This window comes from Eretmochelys imbricata, chromosome 2 (genome assembly GCF_965152235.1).
Source record: "Eretmochelys imbricata isolate rEreImb1 chromosome 2, rEreImb1.hap1, whole genome shotgun sequence".
Classification (NCBI taxonomy): domain Eukaryota; kingdom Metazoa; phylum Chordata; order Testudines; family Cheloniidae; genus Eretmochelys; species Eretmochelys imbricata.
Window position 1 is genome coordinate 67,819,080 of NC_135573.1, and position 20,184 is coordinate 67,839,263.

Here is a 20,184-nt window from a genome sequence, read left to right on the forward strand (position 1 = left end):
ATTATTCTAGCTCATTCAAACCCTGCAAATCTAAGTTTGATGGATCCAAATCTGATTTAATAAAATGTTAAATAGAGATCAGAGAACCTCAAATGAAAAAATGTGAAAGACCTAGAAGAAAAGGTCTGTGAAAGACAGGTGTCAAAAGAGTACTAAATCATTAGTGGGAGTCTTGTACTACTGAAAATTGACATAATATGAACTTTTTCCAGGTAGGATTCGTAGAAAAAGTTTTATTCCTGAGGGCATTCTGCACCTAAAATAAAATTCTGCACATAATATTTTAAAATTCTGAAAATTTTATTTGTCAAATGTGGAGGCTGCCAGCATGGCATTGTCGACCACTGGCTGCACAGAGGTGGGAGATCATTGCAGCTTCCCCCTCTTCCCCGGGACACGGACTCAGCAGTGAGGCTGCACCCAACTCTGTCACGGTGCAAGAACTGGGCCTGCCCCAGAAACACCCCAGGGCCATGCCCCTCCATGCCAGGTGCACCAGGTGTGGGCAGGCAGGCTCAGCAAAGCAGGATTCAAGTGTGGAGGGCCTTAGTGTTGGGGGGATCCAGGTATGGATTGAGAGTGCTGTGCAGGGCAATCTGGGTGTGGGCAGCTCAGTGGAGGATCTGGGTGCAGAGGGGATCTGCATGCATCAGGGGCTTGTAGGGGTTTTTTGGGTGCAGTGGTAATGGGACTCTGCAGGGGGGTCCAGGTGAAGGCAGTTGGGGGTCAGCCGAGGGGAAGGGTCTGGATGTGGGGAGGAGGGGGTCCAGATGCTGGAGGAGTGGGACTCAGTGGGGTGAGGATCCAGGTGCAGCTGTTTGGGGATCTGGGTGTGGGTGGCTCATCGGGGTGGTCCAGGTGGAGGAGGAGTGGGGCTCATTGGGGGGATTCTGGGGGCGGTGGGACTCAGTGGGAGGATCTGGGTATGAGCGGGTCTGGATGCATGGGGATTGGCAGATAGGGGAGCAGCTCCCTGTACAGGGATCCCTCCACCTGCAGCTGAGGGGTGTGTGTGTGTGTGGTTTTGCAGAGCTTCCTGCAGCCAGGGGGAAAAATCTGGGGGTGGGTCTGACCTGGACCTGGCTGCCATGTAGGGGAAGAAGTCCTGCCCTACCCAGCCCGGACTAGCAGCTGGTAGGAGCTTCCAGCCAGGTCTTCCCCAGTCCTGTCTCTTGCCCCACAGTGACTTACCTCTCTGGTGGCTGCCCTGGGCACCTGAAACTTACTGCTGGGGAGGGTCGCATGACTGCTGTTGTGGCTTTGCAATCAAAGTCATTTTTCTGTGGGGAACATAAATTCTGCACATGCACAGTGGTGGAGAATTCCAACAGAAGTAAAAAATTAAATACGTAACCATTCCTTTTCTAGAGATTGTTATTTGAAAGGCTTCTGTTTTGTTCCTTAAACTTGACCAGCCTCCTGTACCTTATTCTGAAGATATTGTCTATACTACCCAAACTTTCCATCAGTTAAACTGTTGTCTGCTTCATTGATCTCTGCTTGAATGGCTGTAGTGATTTGGATGCTATGGGACTATGAACATCAGACTTTTTTTATGGAAAAGGAAGGGTAAGAGATTAAAACTGTGTATTAGCAGGTACACTCAAATGTAGAACAAAACTATTGACCCAGATTCAACTACCATCTCTATGCTGACAGTTCACAGATCTTCTACTCTACACCGGACCAGTCCAAACTAAAATGTAAGCGTATCTGACATCTCCTCATGAACCCCTAGCCATCTGCTGAAGTGCAGAATGGCTATAACAGAGTTCTTAATCTCTTCCCATCTTCCCTCCCCCCACCCCCAGCTCTTTCTGTGAGTCACTGGACAACACCACCATCCTACCTGTCACTCAGTCTTGTAATCTGGGTATCCTCTATGATTCAGATCTCTAGGTCCTCACATCCAGGATATATCTAAGTCTTTCAGATTCTTTCTGTATAACATCTCTAAGATACAGCCTTTCTTTTACATCTACCCAGCTAAAACTCTTGTCCAGGCTGTCCTCTCACATCTTAATTACAGCAACATCCTTTCCTCTACCTTTACAAATGCAATTTTGACCCACTCATTTGTTCAGAACGTTGCTGCAAAGAACCTTCTCCTAGCTTGTTGCTTTGATCATGTTTCCTCTTTATATCCTCAAATCTAAGTTGCTGTCTTCACTTTTGAGGCCATTTGTGGCCTATCCCCCACTGTGTCTATCAGTCCTTTGCTATCAAGATGTTGATTTGTGCCTCTGATTGGCCCATGCCAGCCATGATTGCCCGCCTGTTAAGTTTTCAAAGAAGCACTTTGTGCTTTCTCCCATGCTAGTCTTCATGGTTGGGAAGAGCTCCTCATAAACCTCTGCAAAACTACACTATCCTACAAACCCCTCCTTAAATCTCTTTGCCATGATGCCTGCAAAAAATTAACTGCAGTTAGGCCACTGGTACCACTTCCTGTCAGACAAGCAGTATTGCCTTACTGCTTCCTTGTGCTCCTCTCATAGGTGCTGACTCTGTGGATGCTCCAGGGCTAGAGCACCCATGGGGGAGGGGAAATGATGGGTGCTAAGCACCCATGAGCAGCCAAATCCCTCCCAGCATCTCCTGCCCACAGTGGATCAGGTATTCCACGGTGTGCTGGCGGAGAGGGGGAGGAGTGAGGGTGGGGTGCTCTTGGGGGAGGGCAGAGATGCGAGGGTGGGGTCGAGACCCCCCCCCCCCATGGCACATTAGAAAGTTTGTGCCTCTGGCTCCCATATCCATCTGTGGTCTCTTGTCTTGTACTTGGACAGATTGTAAGATCTCTGGGGAAGGGGCTATCTTGTGTTTATACTGCTGCTATCACAGTGGAGTCCTAGTTGATGACTTGGGTTCCTAGGCACTATGGTAGTATGAACAATGACTCCACTCTGAATTCTTGTCAGAAGACTTTCAAGCATTCTGGTGTTAGCAAAACCGAAACTTATAAAAGAATTAGGAAGGAAAACAAGCTATTATAATGTTAGTTCCAAAGCTGCCATAACAGTCAAGAGAACTCATAAATGAACTTGATGAGGATGTCTTTTATGAATAGCAGATAAATGGTAACCTGACTACTTGCATCTGTCTTATATTTTAGTGCATACAGCAAAACCTTCTGAACTTCTCTCTGAATTGCAAAGGCTTCATTCCTTCTGTTACTATGGAGTTTTAGTGGTCTATGGGAAGGTTGTTTTTCATGATTATAATGCAAACAAGTATGTGGAGGACAGAGGAAGAGAGATGTTTGGATATACTACTTTGGAAAAATCTGAACAAGCTGTGGGACTTTAATGACAGCAGAGCCAGCTTTTTGTCTTTTGAAGCCTAATTTTGGATCTAGCCAGATGAAATTTGGGGTAATTTTGAAATCTACATTTGACAGATCCCTTTTATATTGATCAGTGGTTTTCAAACTTCTTTTCTGGTGACCTAGTTGAAGAAAATTGTTGATGCCCTTGACCCAGCAGAGCTGGGGATGCGGGGGTTGGGGTGAGGGATGGGGCTGGGAATGAGGGGGTCTGGGGTTTGGGATGGGGGGTTGGGGTGCAGGAAGGGGCTCTGGGTTTGGGGGGCTCAAGGCTGGGGCAGGGGATTGAGGCACAGGGTTCGGGCATGGGCTTACCTCAGGCGGCTCCCGGTCAGCTGTGCAGTGGAGGTGCTAAGGCAGGCTTCCTGCCTATCCTTGCACTGCAGACCGCACTATGCCCCAGAAGCAGCTAGTAGCAGGTCCGGCTCCTAGGCAAAGGTACACAAGCAGCTCTGCACGGCTCTCACCCATAGCCACCGCTCCCCCCAGCCTGTGTGGAGCTGGTGCTTGGGGCGGGGTCAGCGCACAGAGCCCCGTGGGCCCCCTGCCCGTTCCGCCTAGGAGCTGACCTGCTACTGTCTGCTTCTGGGGCACAGTGTGGTGTCAGAACAGGTAGGGACTAGCCTACATTAACCTGGCAGCACTGCCGCCAGGACTTCTGACACCCCATTGGCAGTGCTGAGCAGAGCCGCCGCAACCCAGTGCCTTACATTCTGCGGCCCAGTACTGGGTCATGACCCACAGTTTGAAAACACTGAGATTGATCAAGTTCTGGTAACATAGCAGTATTACAAATTTGAGATGTTCAAAGCAGGTATATTCAAGACACTTGTCCTGTTCATGTAGTTAAAGGCCAGAAGGGACCACTAGATTATCTAGTCTGTTGTTGGTGAAGCTTTTGTTTCTGAAGTCCTTATAGTTCAGTCATAGGTTGACATGTATATCTAGATGGCCCCGAACCATCCAATCTCTAACTACTTTATTAAGAGTATTGCTTCACTTTGTCTACAGTCTTGTACTTAAATTCCATTCAGGTAGGTTTTTTATATAACCTAACCCCCCCTACCCTCCTTTGTTTAAACAAAGTGGACATCTTTACCTTTTTCAAGTAAATTTGCACTTTGCTTATTGGTTTACAATTGAAAGAGTTCACGGTTTACATTTTGTTAGATGAAACACCTCTGACTTTCCCAATAGTGACAAATTATACTATTCATGTGAGAAATCAGAATCTGAAGTTCTGTTCTGTTACTTAACTCTTGAACATGTAGAGGAAGCTTTCATATTTTAACAGCAATTAGTCTACATATACTTACCTGTGTACTCCCATCTATGTGAAATATTGACTGAAGAATGGTTGACGCAGGGTCAAAATAGGAGGAGGAAATATAACTGTGGGAGGGGAAGTCTTATACTTATAAGAAGCACACACCATTTTTTTAGGGGAAAAGGCAATACGCCGCATTTATTGAGAATACAGCAGTTAGCATATGACTTTCACTCACACTCACACACTCCTGCCAGTTGATGTTTATAGTTACCAGTCCAGAGTCTGGATCAATCTAGTGGCCAGTCAGATTTGTTGCAGAGGGGCTCTGTGGGTCACTATCCAATGCTTCTGGAGTTGTGGCAAGATGAACCCGAAGTCCCATGGCGAAGCACCCTGTTCTTATAGTCTTTTCTTTTTTTCTCTCGTTGAAGTCTGTGGATTTTGCTGTGTCAGTTTGTGACCGGTTACTCCTTAATTGGTGTGATCTTATTGTTAACATTCTAAAACACCTCCGAGAGGGTCATCCTGTCCTGGTTTCGATTTAATCAATTGTCTTGTCTTTAGGGGTGCCAGCCTCCACCTCGGGGTCGTCAATCTGCCCTTCCTCACTTATGGATGCACGTTGATGGTTTGCTGGTGTCCTTAAATTTCCTTACTCCTTCTCCTTCCTTGACCATCTGACTTTAACAATGGCCTTCACACCTTGTCTTTTCCTGATGCATACATTCCTCATTCAAACAAACAGTCTTTTACAGAGACCTTCAGACAAGATAACATTTTGGAAAGTATTATATGATTACTAAAGGGATTGCAAAAGAACCTTACACAACTTAATTTGCAATGCATACAAAAAGCAAGACCTTACAGTAAATACTATAGTGAAATCTTATCCTAAAACAAGAGTGACCATAATCAGTCATAAGGACTGTTCTGGTCTGTCCCTGCCTTAACATCAGTACAGACACTGGCAGTCTGTCAGATGTGTTTCTGCCAATGTCCCAGAGGGTCATTCCTTTCTGCTATTCAAAAAGGGTGGCTGGCAGGATGATCAAATCCTACATTAATTCTTTATAGTACAAATATAAAATCCTGCTCCTACAGAAGGCGATGCCTGGAGCTCCATTCAGCATGACAAAGATCAAGTTGTTGGCGTGGGGGAGCAGGTGGGCACAATATTTAAGAAAAGAGGCTGTGGCAATCTGATTCTAGCCTCACTACTATTGCTACTGTTGCAAATGTAAAACTTCTAGTAAAAACAGTGGCTGCCAGCAAGGGGCCAAGAAATCATGACTTTGAATATAAATTTTAGCTTAACTCAAGAGTTCTACTCTGATTTTTGCTTCATGGCTAGTTTTCTTCTTCTTGCAAAAACTACAGTTTATGATCTTTCTGAATTGTTTTTGTAGATTGTAATTAAATAACCTTTTTCAAAAACTAGTATTGGAGGTGAAGACAAGCCCAGCATAACGTTGTCACTGTTGCACTATTTCTTCAACTATGATCATATGTTAACTTGGCTACAACAACTTTTTATTTTCTCAAGGACATAGAAGATACTTCGAAATCTATAATTCAGAGTGCTTCATTATGTACCTTGGAATCTGTGTCTTCTAGCAGCTGTACTTCAACAAGTCTGCCTTCTGGCCTGCTAGGTAAAATACACTTGAATTCATGGGGGAAAAATGAAGGTGTCTGCTGCAATTGTTTTAAGAATGGAGGGAGTGGAAGCAGAGAATCTTGTAATTGGCAGCCAGTAGAAAATTTTCTTTCAAAAGTCTAAGCTTTAGAGATTTAACTCGCTTTCAAAGTGTGAAAATGTAGAAGAGAAATAACAAATTTAAAATTCTCTTTGATATCTTTGCCACATTTAAGTAGTGGCTTAGTTTGCTAGGCAAAAAAGGTTTGGTCAGAACTTGTGGCTAGAAACATCAAGTTGGTGGTTGGCATAAGAGGAGAAAATAGGAAAACCAGGAAGTATTTGCAAGTCTGTGTTTGAGTTGTAGATTTGATGGGCAATGTTAAATATTTGGGACTAATCTGTCAAGTGTGCTCATGCATTTGTGTTAATTAGGTGTATGCAAAAAATTCGGAGAAGTAACAAAGCTTAAATTTTGTGCACAAAATTGTTTAATAGGGACTTTCTGCCGTTTGAATTTCTGAGGCTACTGAACAATTTCAGACTCGCTGATAAGGCACTTGGGTAACTTTTTTTTTTAATCATCTTTAACAGTGGAGAACTCTGTTTTACTTGACACTGGTGGGACTAAGCATCAGAGAACACAGTCTTCAGTGTGGGTTTCCTTCTGTGAAATTTATAATGAGTATGTGTATGACCTTATGGATGTATTGGCTATATCAAAAAATCAAAAACGCAAAGTTCTAAGAATCTGTGAGGATCAAGGAGGAAACTCTTATATAAAAGGTAATGACATTACTTTTGTGACTTTGGTTGTCCTGTACAAATATTAATGACTTGATGTATTTGTAAGCAAGTCTCTTTCTGCAGACTTAAAGTGGATCAATGTTCAGAGTACGGAAGAGGCTTGCAAAATACTAAAAATAGGAAACAAGAACCGAAGCTTGGCTTGCACTAGAATGAACCAGCACTCAAGTAGAAGGTTTGCTGCCTGTAACTATAGATATGTCCTTGTACTTTAGTTTTTTTGTTAAACTGAAATAATTTAATTATACCACTTTGAAAGCACTTCTGAAAAGAACAATTATTAGTTGATTGCTTAAGACTCTGCTTGATTGTATACTTGCCAGTGTATCAAACCTGTCACTAATTTCCCTTTTTCAGGGGGAAAACTGAGAAGATTATGGCAAAAAAATCTGCCAATAATTGGGGTCCTTGTTTTCTTTACCTCCTTCAGTCTCTTAAGCCTGGTTATGGTACAGAAATTGCACTGGTCTCATTAGTTTCTGTGAAATAGATCGATACAGTTGATTGACATGATAGATCAGCAGATCTTGGTAAAGGATAAATGGAACAGGATTGGAATGGCTGTTTTCTCTTGGGTCTCAAAGATAGTACTGGGCAACTACTTGTCTCCAGCTGGGGTTTCTCAGGATTTCCTTGTCATCCCACTTGTTCCATATGTGTGCAGGGCCAGAGACCAAATTTAACCTGCAGTACAACCTTTATATGCTGATGCTCAGCTGTCTACATTTTGCCAGACTAGAATATTGCAATTCAGCTTTCCATGCTGTCTCTATGGATAACAGCTAGCTGGTTATAATTCAGTCCAGAAAAGACTGAATAATATTGGATTAAGCGGAAGTAAGGGGAAAAAGGCAGAGGATCTTGTATTGAAAAGGTATGCCCACTTGTTACTCAGTTTTATAACTTGGGAGGGTTTTTTATCCTCTGCTGCCTGATGTCCATTTGTCTGTTTCCCAAGGATTTTTTTCAGTCTGTTTTCAACAAGAGATTGTGATCTTTCCTGTTGAACAGTGGCAGCCTGTAGCCACCTACAGAGGAAGGCTACACTTGAACACCCCTTAAACTAATGCAGAACAAAGCTATCTGCTTTCTTAGCAGAACTTCATACATGGAACAGTTACACTGATGTTCCAGAGAATACGGACTTCAGTTAATTTCTGAGTGTAATTCATTGCCTGTACACACCAAAACTAATTCCTTCAGGAATTGTGATTTGACTATTGGAGTGCCTGTCTGCCAAACTACTTAGAGATTAACTGGAGTGCTCAGACTGTGCAGGAGAAATTGGGAGCAGAACATTCTTAACTCTCTGAAATTTTGCTTCCCTCTTTGGTCTGACAGCCTGAGTATAACTGCCAGAGCACTAAAGGCTGGTTCTTTCTGAGGGGGTTGACTTAAGATTTTCTTGTGATATTAAAATGTTAATGCACCAGGAAAACCTTACAGAATATTGGGTAAACTGAACAATAAATGATGCATATGCTAGAAACCAGGGTGAATTATCAGACTGACAAATTCCTCCTCTCCTCCTTCCCCCTTCTAAATCCACTCCCCTTATTTTCAGGGAGTTGGCATTCCAAACACTAGTTTCTATCTGAAGTTCTTGTGTTCAGGGATCCAAAAATGGACCTGTCATGGATCTGTAGATTTCTTTATGCTGCTTAAGCCAAACAGCCTGTGTGAATCATGAAAATCATTCCCCTCCCCTCCCCCCCCCGAAGCAGCTAATTAAAATCCCGTCCTTAACTCCCGCACTTCAAATAACCTCTATTTGCTTCTCTTTACCTTCTGGTTTTTAATGGTATTAAATACTGTATCAACTTTTATTGGCTGTTCAAATTAATGCATTACAAATATGCTCCTTAACTTTTATTTTGTCTGACCCTTAATTTTCTATTAACCCCACTCAACTTGTAAAAACCAAAATACTAGGTAAAGTTGAACATAATTCTAGATGGAAGTCAGATTGTTGATAATGAAAACTTGTTTGTCTCCCTACTAGTCACAGCATATTTTCTATCAGACTACTAAGACTAAGTGATGAGGCTGAGCCTCGTATTCTTGGAGTTTCAGAGTAAGTGTCTTACTTCCTAATTCTACAATAAAATTTATTATGGGTGTGCTAGTAGTTAAACCTATGTCTAAGTTGCCTAACACTGAATTATAAATTGTTCTCTAACCTTTGAGTATTTCAGAGCCATGTTTGCAGCAGACCTTTAAAACTTGGTAAGGGGAAAAAGTCTTGAGTACAGAAAGCTGGCTTTATTGGTCCCATTACATTCCATTAAGATATGGTTGAGAGAAACTTATGAAAATTGCCACTTTCCATCTGTAGCCAGGAAACTTTTGGTAGCCTATTGAAATAACTGAACACGAATATTCTAATCTAATGGTGGGCCCAAGCCATTCCCAATGCAACAATAGAATGTACTGGTCAGGGAACCCCAGATGGCAATAGCCTCTCTGGGAGTGGGGAGAGCAAGACAGTCTTCCCCGACAACCCCTTCCTTGGGGGCCTCATGTGGGGAACAAGCTTCCCATCTTCTGTAGGGGGAGCTAGGCTTGGCTGTGTCCCCCAACTCGGTATGTGACCCCATCAAGCCTCCCCTAATGGTAACTGCCTTTTGCTGCTGTTTGTATAATATAGTGAGTCTCACACCTCAAACTGCGCTACACTGCAGAAGGTTCAGAGTCCAGACTCTACCAATGATGTATGATCTCGGGCAGATGGGTGTTATCTTTATGTATTTCCTTTTAAACCTAGGAAACTACATTGTTAAAAGAATGCTTAGGTGGCAGAGTCAAGCTCTTGGAAGTTGTGGAATGGTAGGTTGCTTGGTCAACCTTAATTCAGCCTGCTTGTGATCATATGTATTATACACATACTAACTTATTTTCCCCACAGGACTCCTCCTTCCTGCAGTGCACAGAATGGACAGTGCTCAGGGACTGAATCAGGGTTGTGTAATGAAAGAAGATGTCTATAGGATCCCTTTCCCCCTTCCTCTAGAAGTTGGTAGGAGTGAAAAGAACAAAATAGAGGACTTCAGGAAGGTGAAAGAATGATCATGTGATTTAAGGCAGGAGAAGGCCAAAGGAGAGACCTGCTTCTGCCATAGTTCATGTGTTACTGAGGAAGTCCTTTAAGACAAAATTTTGGCAGGTGCCACTAATCATGTTCCTCTTTCTCTGGGCACCTCCTTTGAGCCACCTGGGGCCTGATAGGCAGAAGTTCTGAGCACTCAGACCTTCAGCTGAAGTTGTTAGCTGTGGGTTCCCAGGCAGTAAGGCAGCATGATCTGGAGGCATGAATATGAGTTGAGTCACGATGTTATGATTTGAAATCATGGCTCTGCCAGCGAGTCAGTTTCTTATTTTTCTAAGTGGGGAAGATAACAAATTCATCTCCAATGAGATAAGAGCACTAACATTTTGTGAGGCACTTTGATATTATGGTGAGAACTGCCCTATGAGGTGTTCTGTATTTGCCTGCACACTTTGGTTAGTCTACAGTAAATAAGGTAAGATCATCAACTGAATGATATTGAACAACTGCCTCATTCCCTGAGCAGCACCAATCTTGTGTATTGAATGAGGTAGGGATCTTGTGGAGATAGTATGTGATCATGTAATTAAACATATACATGCAAAGGGCTAAAATCTGCATAGGCTTAGGTTGCATGGGCAGTCTGCATTTGGGCACATCACAACTTTTGAGTACTTGACTTTGCAACCTAAATGTCCTCATAATGCAGGTTGTTTTTTTTTAATGTTTATCCTGGCACAAATATTTCTGAGTATTCTGGCGGACCATGTGGAGGCAAACCAATGGCCTAATCCAAACTTTGATGACAAAAGTTTCATTATGTGCTAAGTGTTGACACTTGGCTGTAAAAGTCAACCTGTGGGGAACTCCTGTCCTCTAAACAGATGTTAAAAGCTGCAGAAACAAACTACTCTGCATCCAAAAAGTATCCAGCTATAGCTATGTATTTTAAAATAAGGATTATGGCATTGGCTTAACTATCTCTCCATGGAATATGGAAATACTAATGTCAGTATTTAAGCTGTTGCAATGTGTTTAACTATAGCTGTATTATGAGTAAGACTATATTTTAGTCATGGGTATTTTTAGTAAGTCATGAGCGGGAAACAAAAATTCACAGCCCATGACCTGTCCATGACTTGTACTATATATTTGACTAAATCTTGGGTGTGGGGGTGGCCTGGGTGGGGGAGGGGCACACAGCATGCCCTGGTGGGGTGGGGGGGATGGCAGGGGTTGGCGGGGCTGGCAGGCTCCCTATGTGGCTCCCTAGAAGCAGCAACATCCCTCCCAGGCTCCCTCAGCTCCTAGTTCCGCATGCTGACCCCATCCCAACTGCCACCAATGGGACCTGCAGGAATGGTGCCTGAAGGCAGAGGCAGCATGCAGAGCTAACAGTTGAGGGAGAGACATGTCGCCGCTTCACAAGCCTCCCAAGGTAAGCGCTGTCCAGAGTCCTCACCTCAGCCCTGAGCTCCCTCCCACATGCACCCAAACTCCTGTTGCTGCTGGGGAGGGAGAAAGGGGGGTGGTGACCTGAGACTGCCCCGGCAGTGGCCAGTGCAGCTGGCCCAGGGCTTGCCTGAGCTCCTCAGGCGGCCCTCAGGCGAGCTGCACTGGCTGCTGCAGAAGTCAGAGGTCATGGAATCCGTGACAAACTCACAGCCTTAATTATCTGATGCCCTAGTCTGGACTTCGTATTGAAGGGAAGGCTTTGTACAAAACCATGTTTCTTACCTTCTGTTTGCAAAAGCCACTGAAGAATCAAACAATAGAAAGAAGGTACTCTGTAGTTCACATCTTAGATGTGTGTCCAAAATGTCACACCAACATATCTGAAAATAAACAATATTAAAAATTGTACTTAATTTGTACAATATTTATATTGCTGATTAATTCTTTCATTTAGATTGTCTCTCTGTGACTTGGCTGGGTCTGAACGGTGCAATAAGACACAAGCTTTTGGAGACAGACTAAAAGAAGCAGGGAATATTAATAATTCTCTTTTTATTCTTGGGAAATGCATTGCAGCACTGAAGCAGAATCAGAATCCTACGTAAGTGAGAAGACCTATAATAATAACTTGAATTTTAGTTCAGCTAAAAGACTAACCATGCAGTGCACAGCTTTGGGTAGTGATTTTGCAAACTTGGACAATGGTTCACTTAACATGTACATTTAGCAATATGTTTATTGAAAACATCACTATAACTCATTTAATTCTTCTTCTTTTCCTGTGGGAAAAACTATTGTATGTGGGAGTATGGTAGAAAACACATGAAATTGCAAAACCAGTGACTCTCTTTTTATTTTGTGAGCAACCAATATCTCTCATAAGTGCAGATTTTTTTCTCCATCTGTGCAAGTAAACTCACTTGAGAGTTCAGAAATAGACTCTCCTCCGCATGAGATTTCTTCAAGTATCTCCTTTTTGTGACTGGTATGAACTTGTCCAAAAATACAGATTTGTTGTCCATATTCTTTTTTTCTTGACTTTTTAAAAGATCTCTTTCCTTGGACAGTATTTGGGAATATGTTCAGCTTTGTTGGATAGGGACGTTACATTCAAATTTGGGTGTTCTTATGGAAAAGTGCGTATATTTCCTCAAAGAGAAAAGGAGTACTTGTGGCACCTTAGAGACTAACCAATTTATTTGAGCATAAGCTTTCGTGAGCTACAGCTCACTTCAACGGATGCGTACTGTGGAAAGTGTAGAAGATCTCTTTATACACACACAGCATGAAAAAATACCTCCCCCCCCCCCCCCCCTGCTGGTAATAGCTTATCTAAAGTGATCACTCTCCTTACAATGTGTATGATAATCAAGTTGGGCCATTTCCAGCACAAATGGAGTGGAAATCTATCAACTGCATGAAAAAACTTGTACAGATACAGACAGACATCATCTTCCTTTCCAAATGCAAACAGATGGACATAGTACCAAAAGGACTGAAGGTAAAAAATCCATTACAATCTACATACCACACAGACTATGCTGACAGCTTGTGCCACACGCTCTCAAACTGCGGAACCACCTGATCAACATCCTCTACAGCAAACAGGGAAAGATAAAGAATGAGCTCTCAAAAATGGATACTCTCGTAAAAAACCAACCTTCCACACAAACTTCCTCGTGGCTGGACTTTTCTAAAACTAGATAATCCATTTACAACACACACTTTGCTTCTCTACAAAAGAAAAAGGACACTAAACTTTCTAAACTACTATATGCCACAAGGGGCCACAGCAATGGTTCCCTCAACCCACCCAGCAATATTGTTAACCTATCCAACTATACTCTTAGCCCAGCAGAAGCAGCTCTCCTATCTTGGGGTCTCTCCTTCTGCCCCTCCACCCCCACGAACATGATACAGTTCTGTGGTGACCTAGAATCCTATTTTCGAAGTCTCCGACTCAAGGAATATTTCCAACATACCTCTGAACAACATACTAATCCACAGAGATCTCCCTACCAACACTACAAAAAGGATTCTAGGTGGACTCCTCCTGAAGGTCGAGACAGCAGACTGGACTTCTACATAGAGTGCTTCCGCCGACGTGCACGGGCTGAAATTGTGGAAAAGCAGCATCACTTGCCCCATAACCTCAGCCGTGCGGAACACAATGCCATCCACAGCCTCAGAAACAACTCTGACACCATAATCAAAAAGGCTGACAAAGGAGGTGCTGTTGTTCATATTCTGACCTATTCATGATGACAAGAGGCTGCTCGGCAGCTCTCCAACACCACTTTCTACAAGCCATTACCCTCTGATCCCACTGAGGGTTACCAAAAGAAACTACAGCATTTGCTCAAGAAACTCCCTGAAAAAGCACAAGATCAAATCCGCACAGACACACCCCTGGAACCCCGACCTGGGATATTCTGTCTACTACCCAAGATCCATAAACCTGGAAATCCTAGGTGTCCCATCATCTCAGGCATTGGCACCCTAACATTGGCAGGATTGTCTGGCTATGTAGACTCCCTCCTCAGGCCCTACGCTACCAGCACTCCCAGCTACCTTCGAGACACCACTGACTTCCTGAGGAAACTACAATCCATCGGTGATCTTCCTGATAACACTATCCTGGCCACTATGGATGTAGAAGCCCTCTACATCAACATTCCACACAAAGATGAACTACAAGCCGTCAAGAACACTATCCCTGATAATGTCACGGCTAACCTAGTGGCTGAACTTTGACTTTGTCCTTACCCATAACTATTTTACATTTGGGGACAATGTATACCTTCAAATCAGCGGCACTGCTATGGGTACCCGCATGGCCCCACAGTATGCCAACATTTTTACGGCTGACTTAGAACAACGCTTCCTCAGCTCTTGTCCCCCTAATGCCCCTCCTCTACTTGTGCTATATTGAGGACATCTTCATCATCTGGACCCATGGAAAAGAAGCCCTTGAGGAATTCCACCATGATTTCAACAATTTCCATCCCACCATCAACCTCAGCCTGATCCAGTCCACACAAGAGATCCACTTCCTAGACACTACGGTGCTAATAAACGATGGTCACATAAACGCCACCCTATACCGGAAACCTACTGACTGCTATTCCTACCTATGTGCCTCCAGCTTTCACCCTGACCAAACCACACGATCCATTGTCTACAGCCAAGCTCTGCCATACAACTGCATTTGCTCCAACCCCTCAGACGGAGACAAACACCTACAAGATCTCTATCAAGCATTTTTACAACTACAATACCCACCTGCGGAAGTGAAGAAACAGATTGATAGAGCCAGAAGAGTTCCCAGAAGTCACCTACTACAGGACAGGCCTAACAAAGAAAATAACCGAACGCCACTAGCCGTCACCTTCAGCCCCCAACTAAAACCCCTCCAACGCATTATTAAGGATCTACAACCTATCCTGAAGTATGACCCAACACTCTCACAAATCCTGGGAGACAGGCCAGTCCTTGCCTACAGACAGCCCCCCAACCTGAAGCAAATACTCACCAGCAACCACATACCACACAACAGAACCACTAACCCAGGAACCTATCCTTGCAACAAAGCCCGTTGCCAACTGTGCTCACATATCTATTCAGGGGCCTAATAACATCAGCCACACTATCAGAGGCTCGTTCACCTGCACATGCACCAATGTGATATATGCCATCATGTGTCAGCAATGACCCTCTGCCATGTACATTGGTCAAACTGGACAGTCTCTACGTAAAAGAATAAATGGACACAAATCAGATGTCAAGAATTATAGCAGTCATAAACCAGTCGGAGAACACTTCAATCTCTCTGGTCATGCCATTACAGACATGAAAGTTGCGATATTACAACAAAAAAAACTTCAAATCCAGACTCCAGCGAGAGACTGCTGAATTAGAATTCATTTGCAAATTAGATACAATTAACTTAGGTTACCTTGCATAATGACTTAGCCACTCCCAGTCTCTATTCAAGCCTATTTCCCCTTGTTTTTTCCTACCCCCCCCCCCACGTTCTTGTTAAACCCTGGATTTGTGCTGGAAATGGCCCACCTTGATTATCGTATGATTGTAACATTGTAAGGAGAGTGATCACTTTAGATAAGCTATTACCAGCAGGAGAGTGGGGTGGGGGGAGGTATTTTTTCATGCTTTGTGTGTATAAAAAGATCTTCTACATTTTCCACAGTATGCATCCGATGAAGTGAGCTATAGCTCATGAAAGCTCATGCTCAAATAAATTGGTTAGTCTTTAAGGTGCCACAAGTACTCCTTTTCTTTTTGCAAATACAGACTAACACGGCTGTTACTCTGAAACCTTTCCTCAAAGAGTGGATCTAGAAAAGTTATTGGTCAGCTATGTATGTGATATTTCAACTCACTGTTTCCTTCATGGAAATTGTACAATTTTCTCTTTAAGTGTGAAACACAGCTATATTCCATTCAGAGAGAGTAAACTCACTCGTCTGTTTCAACCATTCTTCTGTGGTAAAGGCAAAGCTTGTATGATTGTCAACATTAATCAGTGTGCCTCCGCTCACAGTGAGACATTGCACTTAATGAAATTTTCTGCTACAGCCAAACAGGTAAGTAGAAGTCTTCTTGAAGCATTCTTACGCTTAACTTATAAATTGCCTAGATTGACTATATATATTGAAACTCCTGATCACATAGTCTCTGTGCTTCTTGATTTGAAGCACAACTGCCTTGTCTCTTATGGGCTTATAAAATACCATACTACTTCCTACATATAAAGTGCTGTTGCTTGTTTTTAATAGTCTTAATCTTCTTGAAATAGTGGCTTTTCAGTCAGGTATGCAGAATTATATTAGTATGCACTAAACGAAGTACAGTTACCTAGTGTGACCAGACAGAGTGTTGGCCATGTTATGCTACCTGTGTACATGCAAATAATTAAATTGTAATCCCACATCGTGTGCATGCACAAGTTATGAATGTGTAAGTTTGTTGCACAAGCTGACCATTTGTCCCAAAGCTTTTTAACAGCAGCTTCAAGAGATGCAGTAAGAAGACGCAATCTCTAGTATCTTACAACCAATATCAGAAACAATCTTTACTTTCTTTGGGAGTGGCTGGCGCACATGCACTTGCTCTCACTCTTCCTCCCCACCCCCACCCCCCGACCAATTTCCACCCTGCATAGATGGTTGCTAGTTCCTATCCTCCCTGCCTCATCACTAATGCAGGATTTTGGATGGTATTTGATCTTAACCTGCTCTATTCGCTTTCCTATTTCTTCCTGACAGCTGCCCCGCAGAATCAATTGCTGGGCTTCCTCTTGCTGTCCATTTCCTGCTGCTCTCATGAGGTAGCTATTTATTTGATGGAAAGAGAATCTTCTTTCGAGTTTGGGGCTGTAAACCCACTTTTACATTTAAAACTCTATTACACTCAAACTGTTAGAGCTCCTGAGTCAGGGTTTCTGACAGTGCTCTCAATGTAGAACTTTCCCTGTTTGAGTTCCCTCCATAGTACATGCTTCTTCCCTCTCTGGATGGATAGAGCTTGTCTGTCAGAATCCCCTGAGCTTCTCTGATCTAAGTCCCATGACTCAATCTTCATCTTGCACATCAGGGTGGATACCTGAACCTCTCAGCCTTATCCCACATGAGGCAATAACCATGCTAGGCAATTGCTCTTGGTCATTCAGGGAAAAAGTGCCAAAAGCTAAAATTCTCAGAATTTTTTTCTGAATCTCTGCTTAGATAACTAACCATAGCAAGTCTGAAAATAAGGAAGATCTTGTTTTATTAAATAAAAACTGAGGGACAATCTTAAGTTTGTCTTAAAAGTATATGTATTTTAACATTCTTTGCTAGATGGAAGGTTTGTTAACATAGCTCCTTTATATTAATATCAGAAAGAAATGCCATTTCCTCGACAGTACATAAAATTTTATGACTATTTTTCAGGTTATTCAGACAATCCACCCCCAAACCTTTGGATATTTTGCCCCAAAACTGGTTGGGAAGGATGGCAGGCCTATAGTACATTTTGATGCCAACATATCTGCTGAAGAATTTCCCGATGAAGATATTGATACCTCCTCTGAAGAGGAAGTGGACATCACCATCATGACCCATGAGGTAGTTAAAATCTAATCAGTCATGTATACCACAGTATATTTTAGTCAGTATATCCAAATAATAGGAGAAGGGACAAGTTGCCTAATCTGAAATGCTTGGGTTCCTGCTCAGTGTAATTTTAACATGCTGTGAGATGGTAGGATGGCCCAGCCTAGCTTTAAGATGGCTAAGTAGAATAGAAATGAGGGTAAGCATTAGAAATTTCAGGTCAAAAGGAAAAGCTCAGAGGAAGTGAATATTTAGATTGGGATGCCTCTTTAAACCCTTCTCGGACTGTGATGTAAATCTGATGCAATATCTAAGCAGGAAAGTAAGGAAGCAGTAAGTTTTATTTTTATTTTTATTTTTTTTTATTAAAAGACAGCGCCAATTATTTTTAAACAGTTACCCTTTTCCTCCTGGGGAACTTTACCAACATGTCTTTAAAAGCTTTGCAGATCACTTTAACAAACTCATATGTGATGGGGAATAAGGTTAATGTCTGTAACTTGCTTTGTATATACAAATCATCATATAAATGCAGGAGCATGTATCCATCCTATATGATGTGGCTGGAATAGAAGGCTTGCTATCTTTAACAGGATCTGAGGTAACATCTGCTAAAATTAAACAGTGGATCTGTTGATCTGAAAATAACTTACCTCCAAGAGTCTTAAAAGAACTAGCTGAGGAGCTCTCTCAACCATAATGTTAATTTTTAACAAATTTTGGAAAACTGGGGAAATTCCAAAGGTTTGAAGGTCTGCCAACATGATTCCAATTGTTAAAGAGTAAAAGGGATGACCCAGGGAACTCTAGACTGGTTAGCAAGACCTCAGTCTTGGGCAAAATAATAGAACAGTTAATTTGAAACTCTATTAATAGAGGCTAAAAATATTATTCCAATTCATATGGTTTCATGGAGAATAGGTCTTGTCAGACCTGTAACCTTTTTAAACAATTACAGGTCAGGTTGATTAAAAGCAACTTTGTTGATATGATATACCTAGATTTCTCCAATCCATTTTACTTAGTACTCCATGGCATCTTGATTAAAAATTGCATTATATGGAATTCACAGGGCCCACGTTAGATGGATTTAAAAATTGGCTAACTGACAGATCTCAAAATGAAGGTGGTTAATGAGGAGAGGTCCTTGAACAGGGCCATTAGTTGCAGCATCCCCAAATGGTTGGTTATTGGTCCAACACTTGTCAATATATTTTTAGAATCTGTTTAGATGAGAGAAAATCTGTCCTATGCAAACGTTAGTAGCAAAGATTAGTGGTGTAATAAATGAAACTAGATTAGATTTGAATTGTCTGGTTAAATGGTCACAAACCCAGAAAATACATTTTAATACAGCCAAATGCAAGGCACTACATCCTAGGAACAAAGAATGCAGGCTATACTGATGGGAGACTGTCTTGGAAAGCAGGGACTTATGCGGATTTAAGAATCATTGTAGCTAAGACTCCACGTGAGCTCTCAGAACAATGTTGTGGCTAAAAGGGCTATCGTAATCCTTGGTTGTTTTTTAAAAACAAATGGGGGTTGGGGGGGAGATATCAAGTAGAAATGAGGAAGTGATCTTGCCTCTGTGTACAGGGTTGGTAAGACAGTTGTTAGAATACTGTGCACAGTCCCAGTGTCCACACTTCAAGAAGGTTGTGGACCTATTGGAGAAAGGTTAAATGAGAGCTATAAAAATGAGCCGGGGCTGGAATACAAGCCTTATTGATGTGAGGCTGAAGGTGCTCAGTCTATTCATCTTATTGAAGAGAAGGTCACTGTGTATAGGTGTGTAAACATTTAAAAAGATCTCTGATAGAGGAGGCTTGTCAGTCATGCTGATAAAGACATAAGATCAATGGCTGGAAGTTGAAATTAGACATACTCAACCTTGAAATAAGATGCAGTATTCCAGTAGTAATTTCAGTTGAAATTAAACATTGGGACACCTTATCTGAGGAAGTGGTAGACCTTCTATCTCCTTTTTAAAAATGAGATTAGATATCATTCTAAAAGGCAAACTAATTCAACTTCTGGGAATAATTGTATAGCCTGTAGTTTCAGTAGGTTGGACTAGGTCCGTGATTCTCAGACTGAAACTTGCAAGCTGCAAGTGGCTCTTTAATGTGTCGTCTACAGCTCTTTGTAGCACATGACATTAAAACACTGTGATTTAATTAACAACCAATCGGGATGCTTTTACTATGTTAACTAATTGTAATTGATAAAATAATCCTTGGTCAGTCACTTTGCTGTGAGAATAATATATAAACTAAATATTTCCCTGTCATACTATTGTACTATATGCTCATATTTAAACAGTAAATGAAACAACGAATTCACACTACTGTGGGTCTTTTGGGCAATGCTGATGGCTTATTTGGCTCCTGAACCACTGAGGTCTGAGTATCACTGAACTAGGTGATCATAGGGGTCCCTTCTGGCCTTATTGTCTGTGAATCTAGCATCTTTTAGCAATTAAATACCAAGGTGAAAACAGAAAATGCCAAACTGGGAAGAGGTTGTTTCTGC

The 20,184-nt window shown here is 42.3% G+C and overlaps 1 protein-coding gene across 1 annotated transcript in view; it reads left to right on the forward strand.

The window, feature by feature from the left end:
• Nucleotides 1-20,184, forward strand: part of LOC144260381 (kinesin-like protein KIF20A) — a 45,117-nt gene that overhangs the window by 6,987 nt on the left and 17,946 nt on the right. The window contains exons 6-12 of the mRNA XM_077808996.1: nt 6,136-6,244; nt 6,823-7,014; nt 7,099-7,210; nt 9,038-9,109; nt 11,991-12,137; nt 15,975-16,140; nt 17,488-17,661. Coding sequence (XP_077665122.1) covers nt 6,136-6,244; nt 6,823-7,014; nt 7,099-7,210; nt 9,038-9,109; nt 11,991-12,137; nt 15,975-16,140; nt 17,488-17,661 — 972 coding nt within the window. The remainder of the gene's footprint in view (nt 1-6,135; nt 6,245-6,822; nt 7,015-7,098; nt 7,211-9,037; nt 9,110-11,990; nt 12,138-15,974; nt 16,141-17,487; nt 17,662-20,184) is intronic.